General features: G+C 45.6%; 1 protein-coding gene across 2 annotated transcripts in view; it reads left to right on the plus strand.

Annotated features, from left to right (window-relative positions):
- The first annotated feature begins 270 nt into the window (after positions 1-270).
- Positions 271-17,329, plus strand: part of LOC140202907 (ADP-ribosylation factor-binding protein GGA1-like) — a 57,171-nt gene continuing 40,112 nt past the window's right edge. Inside the window, exons 1-2 of one of the 2 annotated variants that reach the window (XM_072268468.1) lie at positions 271-747; positions 10,751-10,835. In XM_072268468.1, coding sequence (XP_072124569.1) covers positions 705-747; positions 10,751-10,835 — 128 coding nt within the window. In that variant the 5' untranslated portion in view covers positions 271-704. The remainder of the gene's footprint in view (positions 748-10,750; positions 10,836-17,329) is intronic. The other variant, XM_072268469.1, reaches the window with a different exon arrangement.

A 17,329-nucleotide genomic window follows, 5' to 3' on the forward strand; every position in this document is an offset into this window, starting at 1 on the left:
TCGATGAGAGGTGTAACGGGTTATGCTCCTTGAACGGAGAAGGCTGAGGGACGATTCGATAGAGGCGTAAAAAATTATGAGGGGTATAGATAGGGTGAATGCAAGCGGGTGTTTCCCTCGGAAGTCGGGTGGGACTACAACTAGAGGTCATGGGTTATGGTAAAATATTTAAGGGGAAACTTCTTCACGCAGAGGGTCGTGAGAGTGTAGAAGGAGCTGCCAGTGCAAGTGATACACGTGAGCTCGATGTCAGTGTTTAGGAGAAGTTCGAATCGGCTCTGATCCGGGTGCAGGTCGATGGGACTAGGCAGTTCAAATAGTTCGGCTGGAGGGCTTGTTTATATGCTGTGCTTTTTTTTATCTGACTCTGTCTGGGAATGGGATCAGATCCTAAGACGGAATCCTTGGCAAGAAATCAAACCCCGCGCTGAACTCTCCGGGAATGGTGTCGGGTCAGGCTTGGTCGGGGAGCTCGGTGACAGGTCGGATTGTGGAGAGGACACCCCACTATGCGGCAATGTTAGGCTCCAGGATGTGGACCTCTGGGAAGGGGGTAGCCCAGCAAGAGGGTGGGTCAGACCTTGGGGATGGAGCCAAACCTTGAGTCGAGGCCCTCGGGGTGGGGTCTTTAGGCCCCACTGTTCTGTTTTATAAAGGGGGCGGTGCGAGTGCTTTGGGGAGGAGCTGAACAGCGGGTCCGAGAGATGGCGGCGGACGAGGAAGGAGAGACGCTGGAGTCGTGGCTGAGTGAGTGCGGGGCCGGGGAAAAGGTGGCGAGCTTCAGTCCCTGTTTCAGAACCCGGACCTATTGTGGTTGCTGCTCGGTAGTTTGTAACCGCCTACAAGGGAAGAGGCGGCCGCGTCTCCCAGTACATGCTGCCCACCAACCCCCTCCCCAGTCAGAAAGTGATCGACTTCTCAGCGGCCCGCAATTCTCCTGCCATTCCACTCCCCGTGGGAGCTGATGATTCCTCGCCCACCTACCCCACCCTTCCCTGTTAGAGTTCCCCGTTGTTGTCACCTTCTCCCATTCTTGGAGCTACTTGCTGTCCTCCCATCTCTGATTCAAGAGCCTCCCCTTTTAAGTTTCAATAACAAAATTTGATTCTTAAGAATATAAATCTGTCCAAGCTGCCAGTGCCTATGCGTTCCCAACTGGACCTGCCTGGTGCCCTTGTCCCGTTTCTTATTACCTTTTTGCTATAATCTATCTGTTGTGCCTAAAATATCATCTCTACGGCTGATGGCGATCTCTCTAGCCCACATTGTCCAGAGGGGTTTGTTTAAGGTTTCCTCAGTTGTAATGCCGGTGAGATACATTGCGATACGTGACCAGATGTTGGCTGAAGAATAACTATTCACTAGGGGGAAAAACCCAAGTGCTCTTTTTGAAATGCTAATACTGAATTCTTCAAATCCAATTAGAAGATCACAAATGAACGCTATAGGTCTTTCCAACGCCGCTTCCTGGCCTGCTGAGTATTTCTACCTTTTTCTGTTCAGTGATGGGTTATTTTTTTATACGCTGGTGGTTTTGGAGTGATGGGTTTCACTGAACCACAGCTGACAGCAAAACACAGGGAACACCGTGATGTGTACAGGGTGTTAATCCAGCAATGGAGTTCAATAAACTCCACTTCCTATAGAGATATCTTAAAATTGGACTGCACCTCTTCCTAGAGATGCTGCCTGGCCTGCTGCGTTCACCAGCAACTTTGATGTGTGTTTCTTAAAATTATCATAGCTTCAGAATTTACAATTCAGTTCTTTTGTTTTTCACAAAGTACCTAAGCAGGGTCTCAGTTGTTCATGCACTGAATTGGTAATAATAATAAATTATATTGCAACGTACAACATCTGACTTAAGCGATCAGTTCAGTCAGCTTGCCGTTGTACCTTAACTAGGTGGTGCTTTTTGATTTGGTTCTTATGGCTTGTTTTAATCTGCTGCCCTAATTGAGTGCGTTATTGATTGTGTGACATAACGAGGAGCTAGATTTGCGGGTTTGATGTGCCTAATTTGAAGTTGTGACTGTTCAGGGCTGTAAAACGTTTCAGCGTGGAAACTGAAGTGAGGACAGCAATAGTCGAAATTAGCATTTCAGTAAGTCATGGGGAAGTCACAAGACAGACATAATGACTTGCGACATAACCCCTCCCACACTTCGGCAGCATGGTTGGATCTGGGGAAATGGTTGAATTGACTGTGCAGAAGTGGGTAGATTTTTTTTTGAAAAAATGACTTATGTAATGATTTTGTTTGGCTCTAATGCTCACTGAGTAACTGTGAATGTGGGAGTGGCTATACAGTTTTAGTTATCTGCATTCAAGAGAATAAACATTACACAATAGTTGGAGAGATTAAAAGCAGAAATAGCTGAAAACAGCACGTCAGCTAGTAGCTGTGGAAAGAGTAACAGAGTTAAGGTTTCACTCCATGCTCCGTTTCTCTTTCCACCTATGATGCCAGACATTTTACATGTACCCAACATTTACTGCTTTTAATTCACATTTCCAGATTCTGCATTTTGATTATATTCCACATATTCAACTGATCATGAGATACTGGTGGGGTTTAACAGTAGTGACACAAAACACAACTTTTTTAAAAATGTCAGGGTCACACTCCATCCAAGTATATAAGTAGTGTTAAGGATCTAACTCTGAATAATCATGGGGGGGGGCATCTAGCAGAATTGGTGTCAATAAGCTTCAAAAGACAAAGGGAACCTGGCACCAGGAACATTCGCAGCTGGCCTCTGGCAGCTCATGTTAATGAAGGTACAGTACTTTGCTTGCATGAATTGCCTTCCTCCACCCCACATGACCCACAACATGTGGAGGAATCAGTAGTGATCTTTCAGGAATCACAGGAGTCAGGAATGGTTGCAGAGGACCAGAAAACCACAGATGTCACTCTACACTTTAGAAACATAGAAAATAGGTGCAGGAGTAGGCCATTCGGCCCTTCGAGCCTGCACCGCCATTCAGTATGATCATGGCTGATCATCCAACTCAGAACCCTGTACCAGCCTTCCCTCCATACCCCCTGATCCCTTTAGCCACAAGGGCCATATCTAACTCCCTCTGAAGTATAGCCAATGAACTGGCCTCAATTGTTTCCTGTGGCAGAGAATTCCACAGATTCACCACTCTCTGTGTGAAGAAGTTTTTCCTCATTTCGGTCCTAAAAGGCTTCCCCTTTATCCTCAAACTGTGACCCCTCGTTCTGGACTTCCCCAACATCGGGAACAATCTTCCTGCATCTAGCCTGTCCAATCCCTTTAGGATTTTATATGTTTCAATCAGATCCCCCCTCAATCTTCTAAACTCCAACGAATACAAGCCTAGTTCATCCAGTCTTTCATCATATGAAAGTCCTGCCATTCCAGCAATCAATCTGGTGAACCTTCTTTGTACTCCCTCTATGGCAAAGATGTCTTTCCTCAGATTAGGGGACCAAAACTGCACACAATGCTCCTGGTGTGGTCTCACCAAGGCCTTGTGCAACTGCAGTAGTACCTCCCTGCTCCTGTACTCAAATCCTCTTGCTGTAAATGCCAGCATACCATTCGCCTTTTTCACCGCCTGCTGTACCTGCATGCCCACTTTCAATGACTGGTGTATAATGACACCCAGGTCTCGTTGCACCTCCCCTTTTCCTAATCGGCCACCATTCAGATAATAATCTGAACCTCACTCCTTCGGAACGCTCTGCTCTCCACTCCCTCCGCACTAATCCTAACCTTATTATTAAACCCGCCGATAAGGGGGGTGCTGTTGTAGTCTGGCGTACTGACCTCTACCTTGCCGAGGCACAGCGACAACTCACGGATACCTCCTCTTATTTACCCCTCGATCGTGACCCCACTAAGGAGCACCAGGCCATTGTCTCCCATACCATCACCGACTTTATCTGCTCAGGGGATCTCCCATCCACTGCTACCAACCTTATAGTTCCCACACCTCGCACTTCCCATTTCTACCTCCTACCCAAGATCCACAAACCTGCCTGTCCTGGCCGACCTATTGTCTCAGCTTGCTCCTGCCCCACCGAACTCGTTTCTGCATACCTCGACATGGTTTTATCCCCCCTTGTTCAATCCCTTCCTACCTATGTTCGTGACACTTCTCACGCTCTTAAACTTTTCGATGATTTTAAGTTCCCTGGCCCCCACCGCTTTATTTTCACCATGGATATCCAGTCCTTATATACTTCCATCCCCCATCAGGAAGGTCTCAAAGCTCTACGCTTTTTGGATTCCAGACCTAATCAGTTCCCCTCTACCTCTGCTCCGTCTAGCGGAATTAGTCCTTACTCCTAATAATTTCTCCTTTGGCTCCTCCCACTTCCTCCAAACTAAAGGTGTAGCTATGGGCACCCGTATGGGTCCTAGCTATGCCTGCCTTTTTGTTGGGTTTGTGGAACAATCTATGTTCCGTGCCTATTCTGGTATCTGTCCCCCACTTTTCCTTCGCTACATCAATGACTGCATTGGCGCTGCTTCCTGCACGCATGCAGAGCTCGTTGACTTTATTAACTTTGCCTCCAACTTTCACCCTGCCTTCAAGTTTACCTGGTCCATTTCCGACACCTCCCTCCCCTTTCTATATCTTTCTGTCTCTGTCTCTGGAGACAGCTTATCCACTGATGTCTACTATAAGCCTACTGACTCTCTCATCTATCTGGACTATTCCTCTTCTCAGCCTGTCTCTTGCAAAAATGCCATCCCCTTCTCGCAATTCTTCCGTCTCCGCCGCGTCTGCTCTCAGGATAAGGCTTTTCATTCTAGGACGAGGGAGATGTCTTTTTTTAAAGAAAGGGCTTCCCTTCCTCCAGTATCAACTCTGCTCTTAAACTCATCTCCCCCATTTCACGTACATCTGCTCTCACTCCATCCTCCTGCCACCCCACTAGGAATAGGGTTCCCCTGGTCCTCACCTACCACCCCACCAGCCTCCGGGTCCAAAATATTATTCTCTGTAACTTCTGCCACCTTCTACGGGATCCCACCACTAAGCACATCCTTCCCTCCCCCCCCCCCCACTTTCCGCAGGGATCGCTCCCTATGCAACTCCCTTGTCCATTCATCCCCCTCCATCCCTCCCCACTGATCTCCCTCCTGGCACTTATCCGTGTAAGCGGAACAAGTGCTACACATGCCCTTACACTTCCTCCCTTACCACCATTCAGGGCCCCAAACAGTCCTTCCAGGTGAGTCAACCCTTCACCTGTGAGTCGGCTGGGGTGATATACTGCATCCGGTGCTCCTGATGTGGCCTTTTATATATTGGCGAGACCTGACGCAGACTGGGAGACTGCTTTGCTGAACACCTACGCTCTGTCTGCCAGAGAAAGCAGGACCTCCCAGTGGCCACACATTTTAATTCCACATCCCATTCCCATTCTGACATGTCTATCCACGGCCTCCTCTACTGTAAAGATGAAGCCACACTCAGGTTGGAGGAACAACACCTTATATTCCGTCTGGGTAACCTCCAACCTGATGGCATGAACATCGACCTCTCTAACTTCCGCTAATGCCACACCTCCCCCTCGTACCCCATCTGTTACTTATTTTTATACACACATTCTTTCTCTCACTCTCCTTTTTCTCCCTTTGTCCCTCTGAATATACCCCTTGCCCATCCTCTGGGTCCCCCCCCCCTTTTCTTTTTCCCGGACCTCCTGTCCCATGATCCTCTCGTATCCCTTTTGCCAATCACCTGTCCAGCTCTTGGCTCCATCCCTCCCCCTCCTGTCTTCTCCTATCATTTTGGATCTCCCCCTCCCCCTCCAACTTTCAAATCCCTTACTCACTCTTCCTTCAGTTAGTCTTGACGAAGGATCTCGGCCTGAAACGTCGACTGCACCTCTTCCTAGAGATGCTGCCTGGCCTGCTGCGTTCACCAGCAACTTTGATGTGTGTTGCTTGAATTTCCAGCATCTGCAGAATTCCTGTTGTTTGAGTATTCAGATAATAATCTGTTTTCCTGTTTTTGCCACCGAAGTGGATAATTGCCCACTCACCTAACCTATCCAAGTCACCCTGCATCCTCTTAGCATCCTCCTCACAGCTAACACTGCTGCCCAGCTTCGTGTCATCCGCAAACTTGGAGATGCTGCTTTTAATTCCCTCATCCAAGTCATTAATATATATTGTAAGCAACTGGGGTCCCAGCACTGAGCCTTGCGGTACCCCACTAGTCACTGCCTGCCATTCTGAAAAGGTCCCATTTTTTCCCACTCTTTGCTTCCTGTCTGCCAACCAATTCTCTATCCACATTAATACCTTACCCCCAATACTGTGTGCTTTAAGTTTGCACACTAATCTCCTGTGTGGGACCTTGTCAAAAGCCTTTTGAAAATCCAAATATACCACATCCACTGGTTCTCCCCATCCACTCTAGTAGTTACATCCTCAAAAAATTCTATGAGATTCGTCAGACATGATTTTCCTTTCACAAATCCATGCTGACTTTGTCCGATAATTTCACCGCTTTCCAAATGTGCTGTTATCACATCTTTGATAACTGACTCTAGCAGTTTCCCCACCACCGATGTTAGGCTAACCGGTCTATAATTCCCTGGTTTCTCTCTCCCTCCTTTTTAAAAAAATGGGGTTACATTAGCCACCTTCCAATTCTCAGGAACTAGTCCAGAATCTAAAGAGTTTTGAAAAATTATCACTAATGCATCTACTATTTCTTGGGCTACTTCCTTAAGCACTCTGGGATGCAGACCATCTGGCCCTGGGGATTTATCTGCCTTTAATCCCTTCATTTACCTAACACCACTTCCCTACTAACATGTATTTCCCTCAGTTCCTCTATCTCACTGGACCCTCTGTCCCCTACTATTTCCGGAAGATTATTTATGTCCTCCTTAGTGAAGACAGAACCAAAGTAATTATTCAATTGGTCTGCCATGTCCTTGCTCCCCATAATCAATTCACCTGGTTCTGTCTGTAGGGGACCTACATTTGTCTTAACCAATCTTTTTCTTTTCACATATCTATAAAAGCTTTTACAGTCAGTTTTTATGTTCCCTGCCAGTTTTCTCTCATAATCTTTTTTTCCCCTTTGTAATTAAGCCCTTTGTCCTCCTCTGCTGAACTCTGAATTTCTCCCAGTCCTCAGGTGAGCCACTTTTTCTGGCTAATTTGTATGCTTCTTCTTTGGAATTGATACTATCCCTAATTTCCCTTGTCAGCCACGGGTGCACTACCTTCCTTGATTTATTCTTTTGCCAAACTGGGATGAACAATTGTTGTTAGGGATAGAGACAAGACTATAGGGTGGTTAGCCTGACAAGTGGTTGGTAAGATTAATAAGGATTATTAGTCATTAAATTATTCATCCATTATAAAGAATGAGGTTTCAGACTACTAGGAGGTGCATGATAAAAAGCTCAAATCAAAATGGTTTCCTTAATCTTACCTGACAGTCCTTTGAGGAAGCAACAAAGAAGAGTAAGTGGATATTGTTTGCTTGGATTTTCAGAAGGCCTTTGACAAGGTGTCGCACAAGAGGCTGCTAATCAATATAGGAGCCCATGTAACTTTTGGAAAGGTACTAGCTTGGATGGAGGGTTGGCTGACTGGAAGAAGGCAAAGAGTGGGCACAAAGGGGGTTGGCTGCTAGTGCCTCGTGGTGCCCCTCGGGGATTCGTCTTCGGTCTCCTACTTCTCAAGTGATATGTTAATAATCTGGATGGCTTGTGGATGATACAAAAGTAGATGGAGGGGTAGGTAGGGCGGAGGAAGGAGGGTGTCTGCAGAATTTGGACAGTTTGGGAGAAAGGTGGTAAATGGAATACAACATAGGGAAGTGTATGGTCATGCATCTTGACAGAAAGAAGAATGGGTAGAGAATTCAGAAATCAGAGGTGCAAAGAGACTTGGGTGTCGTAGTACAGGATTCCCTAACGGTTAACTTGTAGGTAAGGAAGCCAAATGCAGTGTTAGCATTCATTTCGAAGGACTAGAATATAATGGTGAAGTTTTATAAGGCATTGGTGAGATGCATTCAGAGTATTGTGAGCAGTTTTGGGCCCTGTATCTAAAGAAGGTTGTGCTAGCGTTGGAGAGGGGTCAGAGGAGGTTTACAGTAATGTTTCTGGGAATGTAAGGATTAATGTATAAGGTGCATTTAATGGCTCTGGGCCTGTACTTACTGGAGTCTAGAAGGATGAGGAGGGATCTTATTGAAAGCGCTCAAACATTGAAAGGCCTGACTAGAGTGGATGTGGAGAGGATGTTTTCTATAGTGTGAGAGTGTAGGACTGGAGGGCACAGCCTCGGAAGAGGAGGGTGTCCATTTAGAACACGGGTGAGGAGGAATTTCTTTAGCCAGAGGATGGTGAATGTGTGGAATTCATTGCCACAGACAGCTGTGGAGGCCAAGGTATTTGATACATTTTAAGTGGAGGCTGATATGTTCTTGATTAGTAATAATGTCAAAGTCTATGGGGAAAAAGCAGGCGAATGGGATGCGAGGGAATAATTAAATCGGCATTAATGAAATGGCAGGGCAGACTTGATGGGCTGAACGGCCTTGTGGAATGCCTGTGATGCCTAGGAATACCAGACTGAGATGGTGGAACCTAGAGCAAGAAATCAAACATTGAGGAACACAAGCAGCACCTATGGAGGGAAATCGACAGCGAATGTTTCGGGTTGAGACCCTTTATCTAGGTTTAGTAAACATTTCCCTCTGCAGACGCTGAATTCAACCAGCAGCTTTTTTTTGTGTCTAATTAGATTATTTTACTATTGGGATCCAGTATACTATATGAACCGGAAGAGAAATGGACTACATCAAGGGATTCTGCTATTTGGTCAATCTACAGTAAGAAAGGGATGGGTTACTTGTTGCTTCTTTCCTTGGTTTCTTGAAACAGTGTTTGGGTTGTAAATGAGTTGAATGAGTAGGTGGAGGGATGGATTAGTGAATTTGCAGATGACGTGAAGGTTGGAGGTGTTGTGGGAAGCATGGGAGGCTGCTATAGAAGAAATGCGATGCAGAGTTGTGTGGAGAAGTGGCTGATGGATTCACTCTGGATAAGTGTGAAGTGATACACTTGGGAAGATTGAAGTTGAAAGTGGAGTTAAAGCTTAATGGCGGGATTATTAGCAGTCTAGAGGAATAAAGTTGCCAAGCAAGTTGTTAGGGTGGTTAAGAAGGCATATAATGTGTTAACCTTCATTAGTTGGGGGGATTGAGTTTCAGAGATGCGAGGTAATGTAGCAGCTTTATAAAACTCTAGTTAGACCACATTTGGAGTATTGTTTTCAGTTCTGGTTGCCTTATTACAGGAAAATTGTGGAAGCTTTAGAGAGGGCGCAGAGATGATTCACCGGGATACTGCCTGGATGAGAGGCTGTTACATAAGGAAAGGTTGAGCAAACTTGGGTTTTTTCCTTCAAAGTGACGAAGGATGAGAGGCGACTTGAGAGAGGTGTATAAGATTATGAGAGGCATAGATGGAGTGGACAGCCAGCACCTTTTACCCCGGGCACCAGTGGTCATTACCAGAGGTGAGTGGAGAAAAGTTTAGGGGAGATATCGGTCAGCAGAACATCCTGGGCTGAAGGGCCCATATTGTGCTGTACGGTTCTGTGTTAGTCATAGAAAAATGTAGCATAGAAATAGGCCCTTCAGCCCATCTAGTCCATGCCAAGCCATTTAAATTCCCTACTCCCATTGACCTGCATTGGGACCAGAGCCCTCCATACTTCTACCATCCACGTACCTGTCCAAACTTCTCTAAACATTGAGATTGAGCTCGGATTCACCACTTGTGCTGGCAGCTCATTCCACGCTCTCATAGTCCCTGAGTGAAGTTTAAGGGGGAAGTTTAAGTTCCCTCTAAACTTCTCACCTTTCACCCTTAACTCATGACCCCTAGTTGTAGTCCCACCCAACCTCAGTGGAGAAAGCCTGCTTGCAGTTACCCTATCTATACCCCTCTTTACTTTGTATACCTCCATCAGATCTCCTCTGCATCTTCTACATTCCAAGGAATAAAACCCTATCCAATCTTTCCTTATAACTCAGGCCCTCTAGACTTGGCAACATCCTTGTAAATCTTCTCTGTACTCTTTCAATCTTATTTGGATCCTTCCTGTAGGTAGATGACAAAAACTGCACACGATGTTTGTTCCTGCGTATTCTGGTTGTTGGTGGAAGGTTAGAATATATAGAGAACACACAGCACAGGAACACGCCCTTTGGACCAGGATATCTCAGACTGATAAGGCTAATGTCAGCTAATTAAACTAATCCCTTCTGCCTGCTCGTGATCGATATCCCTCTGTCCTCTGCATGTTCATCCCTAACCAAGAGCCTCGGTCTTAACTTCCTCCGCCACCACCCCTGGCAGTATATTCCAGGCACCCACCAGTCTTTTTAAAAAAAAAAAAACAACAACACATTTCTCCCTCATACCCGAAACGCATTCCCTCTCGTAATAAACATTTCTACCCTGGGGAAAAATGCCCACTATTTAATCTGTCCATACCTCCTATAATTTTATAAATTAATATAATTTCATAATTTAGCAAATCTTTAATACTTCATCTATAACACAAAGACCAACACCCTTCAGGTGTTGCTGGTCTGAAACAAAAGCAATACGGCAGAAAGACTTGGTAGGTCAGTCAGTATCTGCCATGGAGGAGACTAGGTAACGTGGCGTTTTGTCAACACACAGTTTCTTCTAATTGTGTTGTATGTTTTTCTTTTAAAGATAAAGCTACCAATCCTCTAAATACTGAAGAGAAATGGGAATGCATCAAGGGATTCTGCGATCAGGTCAATCTAGAGCTGGAGGGGTAAGAAGGGGATGGGTTACTAAAGTGATTTAAGTATCTAAAGAGAATGTCAGTACCCCATGTCTGTTATCTTCTCCGTGATCTCTGTGTGCTGTTGGTTCTGGCCTCTTGGCCCTCCAAACTGCACCAATAGGAGGCAAAAGCTTTGGTTTCTACATTATTAACCTTTGAACCACTCTCTCTAAAATTCTCAAACTCTCTTAAAATAGACCACGTTGTCATCTACTTTATTGGTGCCAAATTTTGTTTAATAATCCTGATGTGAAAACGCCTTGTGTTGATTTCAGCAACATTGACATTGCTATAATTCCATCAGATGAACCAGGGTAAAACTTTCCCAGTGAATGGTGAGGCCCTGGGCAGTATTGTGGAATGCAGGGTCCTAGGAATTTACACACATACTTCACTGAAAGTGGCATTAAAGATAGATAGGCTAGTGAAGAAGACATTTGGCATGTTGGCCTTCATCAGTCAGGACAATGAGTGTAAGAATTGGGACATAGTTTTGCATCTGTACAAAATGTCAATAAGGCCACGCTTTAAGGATTGTGTACGGTTTTGGTCACCATGTTATAGGAAGGATGTAATTAAACCAGAGAGAGTGTAAAGAAGATTTACATGGATGTTGCCAAGATTCAAGGGCATAAGGTATAGGGAGGACTATTCCTTTGAATGTTGGAGACCGAGGGGTGACCTTTTAGAGATGTATTAAATGCTCCATGTTGGATTAAAGGCTGTAAATGAGGGATATAGTTAGGGTGATTGGATATGGAAAAGATTTTAAAGGAATCTGTGGGGCAACCTCATGCAGAATGTGGTCTGTATATGGAGCAACCTGCTGCCTGTTACGCCGCTGGCACTTAGGGCAGAGATGAAGGTCCTCCATCTTTTGGCAGTATTAGGCTTCCCTTCATTGTGTCAGTAGCTTGGTTTTCACTACTGTCAGCCATGCAAGCCCCGGTTGGAGACTCGGGAATACCGTCACACTCAGGTGTGGAAGAATTCTTCATTGTGGTTTCTGTAACAATTTTGTTTTACAAGTCTGGGTTATTAAACCTGAACTGACCCCTGAACCTAGAGGACCACTCTTAGTCTGGCCTGTACCCTTTGACCTGTTTGGCATGGGTGACCCTACTAAGAGCCAAGGCATAAAGCCCTGACTACAGCCAGCATAGAATAATACAGCACACTACAGGCCCTTTGACCCACAATGTTGGACTGACCCTTAAACCCTGCCTCCCATATAACCCCCCACCTTAAAATCCTCCATATACCTGTCTAGTCTCTTAAATTTCACTGGTGTATCTGCCTCCACCACTGACTCAGGCAGTGCATTCCATGCACCAACCACTCTGACTAAAAAAAACCTTCCTCTAATATCCCGTTTGAACTTCCCACCCCCTTACCTTAAAGCCATGTCCTCTTGTATTGAGCAGTGGTGCCCTGGGGACGAGGTGCTGGCTATCCACTCTATCTATTCCTCTTATTATCTTGTATACCTCTATCATGTCTCCTCTCATCCTCCTTCTCTCCAAAGAGTAAAGCCCTAGCTCCCTTAATCTCTGATCATAATGCATACTCTCTAAACCAGGCAGCATCCTGGTAAATTTCCTCTGTACCCTTTCCAATGCTTCCACATCCTTCCTATAGTGAGGCGACCAGAACTGGACACAGTACTCCAAGTGTGGCCTAACCAGAGTTTTATAGAGCTGCATCATTACATTACGACTCTTAAACTCTGTCCCTCAACTTATGAAAGCTAACACCCCATAAGCTTTCTTAACTACCCTATCCACCTGTGAGGCAACTTTCAGCGATCTGTGGACATGTACCCCCAGATCCTTCTGCTCCTCCACCCTACCAAGTATCCTGCGAATTACTTTGTACTCTGCCTTGGAGTTTGTCCTTCCAAAGTGTACCACCTCACACTTCTCTGGGTTGAACTCCATCTGCCACTTCTCAGCCCACTTCTGCATCCTATCAATGTCTCTCTGCAACCTTTGACAATCCTCTACACGATCTACAACACTGCCAATCTTTGTGTCGTCTGCAGACTTGCCAACCCACCCTTCTACCCCCACATCCAGGTCATTAATAAAAATCACGAAAAGTAGAGGTCCCAGAACCGATCCTTGTGGGACACCGCTAGTCACAACCCTCCAATCCGAATGTACTCCCTCCACCATGACCCTCTGCCTTCTGCAGGCAAGCCAATTCTGAATCCACCTAGCCAAACTTCCCTGGATCCCATGCCTTCTGACTTTCTGAATAAGCCTACTGTGTGGAACCTTGTCAAGTGCCTTACTAAAATCCATATAGATATCATCCACTGCACTACCCTCATCTATATCCCTAGTCACCTCCTCAAAGAACTCTGTCAGGTTTGTTAGACACGATCTGCCCCTCACAAAGCCATGCTGACTGTCCCTGATCAGACCATGTTTCTCTAAATGCCCATAGATCCTCTCTCTAAGAATCTTTTCCAACAGCTTTCCCACCACAGACGTAAGGCTCACTGGTCTATAATTACCCGGACTATCCTTACTACCCTTTTAGAACAAGGGGCAACATTCGCCTCCCTTCAATCCTCCGGTATCATTCCCGTAGACAACGAGGACATAAAGATCCTAGCCAGAGGCTCAGCAATCTCCTTCCTTACCTCGTGGAGTAGCCTGGGGAATATTCCGTCAGGCCCCGGGGACTTATCCATCCTAATGTATTTTAACAACTCCAACACCTCCTCTCCCTTAATATCAACATGCTCCAGAACATCAACCTCACTCATATTGTCCTCGCCATCATCAAGTTCCCTCTCATTGGTGAATACCAAAGAGAAGTATTCATTGAGTACCTCGCTCACTTCCACAGCCTCCAGGCACATCTTCCCACCTTTATCTCTAATCGGTCCGACCTTCACTCCTGTCATCCTCTTGTACTTCACATAATTGAAGAATGCCTTGGGGTTTTCCTTTACCCTACTCGCCAAGGCCTTCTCATGCCCCCTTCTTGCTCTTCTCAGCCCCTTCTTAAGCTCCTTTCTTGCTACCCTATATTCCTTGATAGACCCATCTGATCCTTGCTTCCTAAACCTCATGTATGCTGCCTTCTTCCTCCTGACTAGGTTTTCCACCTCACTTGTCACCCATGGTTCCTTCACCCTACCATTCTTTATCCTCCTCACCGGGACAAATTTATCCCTAACATCCTGCAAGAGATCTCTAAGCATCGACCACATGTCCATAGGACATTTCCCTGCAAAAACGTCATCCCAATTCACACCCACAAGTTCTAGCCTTATACCCTCATAATTTGCCCTTCCCCAATTAAAAAATTTCCTGTCCTCTCTGATTCTATCCTTTTCCATGATAATGCTAAAGGCCAGGGAGCGGTGGTCACTGTCCTCCGGATGCTCACCCACTGAGAGATCTGTGACCTGACTCGGTTCGTTACCTAATACTAGATCTAGTATGGCATTCCCCCGAGTTGGCCTGTCAACATAATGTGACAGGAATCCATTCTGGACACACTTAACAAACTCTGCCCCATCCAAACCCTTGGAACTAATCAGGTGCCAATCAATATTAGGAAAGTTAAAGTCACCCATGATTACAACCCTGTTATTTTTGCACCTTTCCAAAATCTGCCTCCCAATCTGCTCCTCTGTATCTCTACTGCTACCAGGGGGCCTATAGAATACTCCCTTCCTGTTCCTGACTTCCACCCATACTGACTCAAAAGAGGATCCTGCTCCATTACCCTCCCTTTCTGTAGCTGTAATAGTACCTCTGACTAGTAATGCCACCCCTCCTCCCCTTTTCCCCCCTCTCTGTCCCTTTTAACGCACTGAAATCCAGGGATATTGAGAATCCATTCCTGCCCTGGTGCCAGCCAAGTCTCTGTAATGGCCACTACATCATAATTCCATGTCTGGATCCAAGCTCTCAGTTCATCACCTTTGTTCCTGATGCTTCTTGCATTGAGGTACACACACTTCAGCCCTTCTACCTTACTGTCTTTACACCGTTTATTCTGCTTCTCTTTCCTCAAAGCCTCTCTATATGTTAGATCTGGCTTTACTCCATGCACTTCTTTGACTGCTCTATCGCTCTGGGTCCCATCCCCCTTGCAAATTAGTTTAAACCTTCCCGAACCATGCTAGCAAACCTACCTGCAAGGATATTGCTCCCCCTCGAGTTCAGGTGCAGCCCATCCAATCTGTACAGGTCCCACCTTCCCCAGAAGAGATCCCAATGATCCAAAAATCTAAAACCCTGCTCCCTGCACCAACTCCTCAGCCACGCATTCAACTGCCATCTCCTCCAATTCTTACCATCACTGTCACGTAGCACTGGCAGCAATCCTGAGAACGTTACCCTTGAGGTCCTGTTCTTCAGCCTTCTGCCTAGTTCCTGAAACTCTCACTTCAGGACCTCATCCCTCTTCCTGCCTGTGTCGTTGGTGCCAACGTAGAAACCATAGGAAAACTACAGCACAGAAACAGGCCTTTTGGCCCTTCTTGGCTGTGCCGAACCATTTTCTGCCTAGTCCCACTGACCTGCACACGCACCATATCCCTCCATACACCTCCCATCCATGTATCTGTCCAATTTATTCTTGAATGTTAAAAAAGAACCTGCATTTACCACCTCGTCTGGCAGCTCATTCCGTACTCCCACCACTCTCTGTGTGAAGAAGCCCCCCCTAATGTTCCCTTTAAACTTTTCCCCCCTCACCCTTAACCCATGTCCTCTGGTTTTTTTCTCCCCTTGCCTCAGTGGAAAAAGCCTGCTTGCATTCACTCTATCTATACCCATTATAATTTTATATACCTCTATCAAATCTCCCCTCATTCTTCTACGCTCCAGGGAATAAAGTCCTAACCTATTCAACCTTTCTCTGTAACTGAGTTTCTCAAGTCCCAGCAACATCCTTGTAAACCTTCTCTGCACTCTTTCAACCTTATTTATATCCTTCCTGTAATTTGTTGACCAAAACTGAACACAGTACTCCAGATTCGGCCTCACCAGTGCCTTATACAACCTCATCATAACATTCCAGCTCTTATACTCAATACTTCGATTAATAAAGGCCAATGTACCAAAAGCTCTCTTTACGACCCTATCTACCTGTGACGCCACTTTTAGGGAATCTTGTATCTGTATTCCCAGATCCCTCTGTTCTATTGCACTCTTCAGTGCCTTACCATTAACCCTGTATGTTCTACCTTGGTTTGTCCTTCCAACATGCAATACCTCACACTTGTCTGTATTAAACTCCATCTGCCATTTCTCAGCCCATTTTTCCAGCTGGTCCAAGCCCCTCTGCAGGCTCTGGAAACCTTCCTCACTGTCTACTACACCTCCAATCTTTGTATCATCAGCAAATTTGCTGATCCAATTTACCACATTATCATCCAGATCATTGATATAGATGACAAATAACAATGGACCCAGCACTGATCCCTGTGGCACACCACTAGTCACAGGCCTCCACTCAGAGAAGCAATTCTCTACTACCACTCTTTGGCTTCTTCCATTGAGCCAATATCTAATCCAATTTACCACCTCTCCATGTACACCTAGCGACTGAATTTTCTTAACTAACCTCCCATGCAAACCGTGTCAAAGGCCTTACTGAAGTCCATGTAGACAATATCCACTGCCTTCCCTTCATCCACTTTCCTGGTAACCTCCTCAAAAAACTCCAATAGATTGGTCAAACATGACCTACCACGCACAAAGCCATGTTGACTCTCCCTAATAAGTCCCTGTCTATCCAAATGCTTGTAGATTCTGTCTCTTAGTACTCCCTCCAATAACTTACCTAATGCCGACGTTAAATTTACTGGCCTATAATTTCCTGGATTACTTTTCGATCCTTTTTTAAACAAGACAACAACATGAGCCACTCTCCAATCCTCCGGCACCTCACCTGTAGACAGTGACATTTTAAATATTTCAGCCAGGGCCCCTGCAATTTCAACACTAGTCTCCTTCAAGGTCCGAGGGAACACCCCGTCAGGTCCCGGGGATTTATCCACTTTAATTTTCCTCAAGACAGCAAGGACCACCTCCTTTTCAATCTATACAGTTTCCATGATCTCACTACTTGTTTCCCTTAATTCCATAGACTTCATGCCAGTTTCCTTAGTAAATACAGACACAAAAAACCTATTTAACATCTCCTCCATTTCCTTTGGTTCCACACATAGCCGACCACTCTGATCTTCAAGAGGACCAATTTTATCCCTTACAATCCTTTTGCTCTTAATATACCTGTAAAAGCTGTTTGGATTATCCTTCACTTTGACTGCCAAGGCAACCTCATGTCTTCTTTTAGCCCTCCTGATTTCTTTCTTAAGTATTTTCTTGCACTTCTTATACTCCTCAAGCACCTTATTTACTCCCTGTTTCCTATACATGTATCATGACTTCTGGTTACTTTCCCCCTCGTACCAGGATGTCGTGCACCCGGTCAGAGACATCCTGGACCCT

This window comes from Mobula birostris, chromosome 9 (assembly GCF_030028105.1).
Source record: "Mobula birostris isolate sMobBir1 chromosome 9, sMobBir1.hap1, whole genome shotgun sequence".
Taxonomy (NCBI): Eukaryota; Metazoa; Chordata; class Chondrichthyes; order Myliobatiformes; family Myliobatidae; genus Mobula; species Mobula birostris.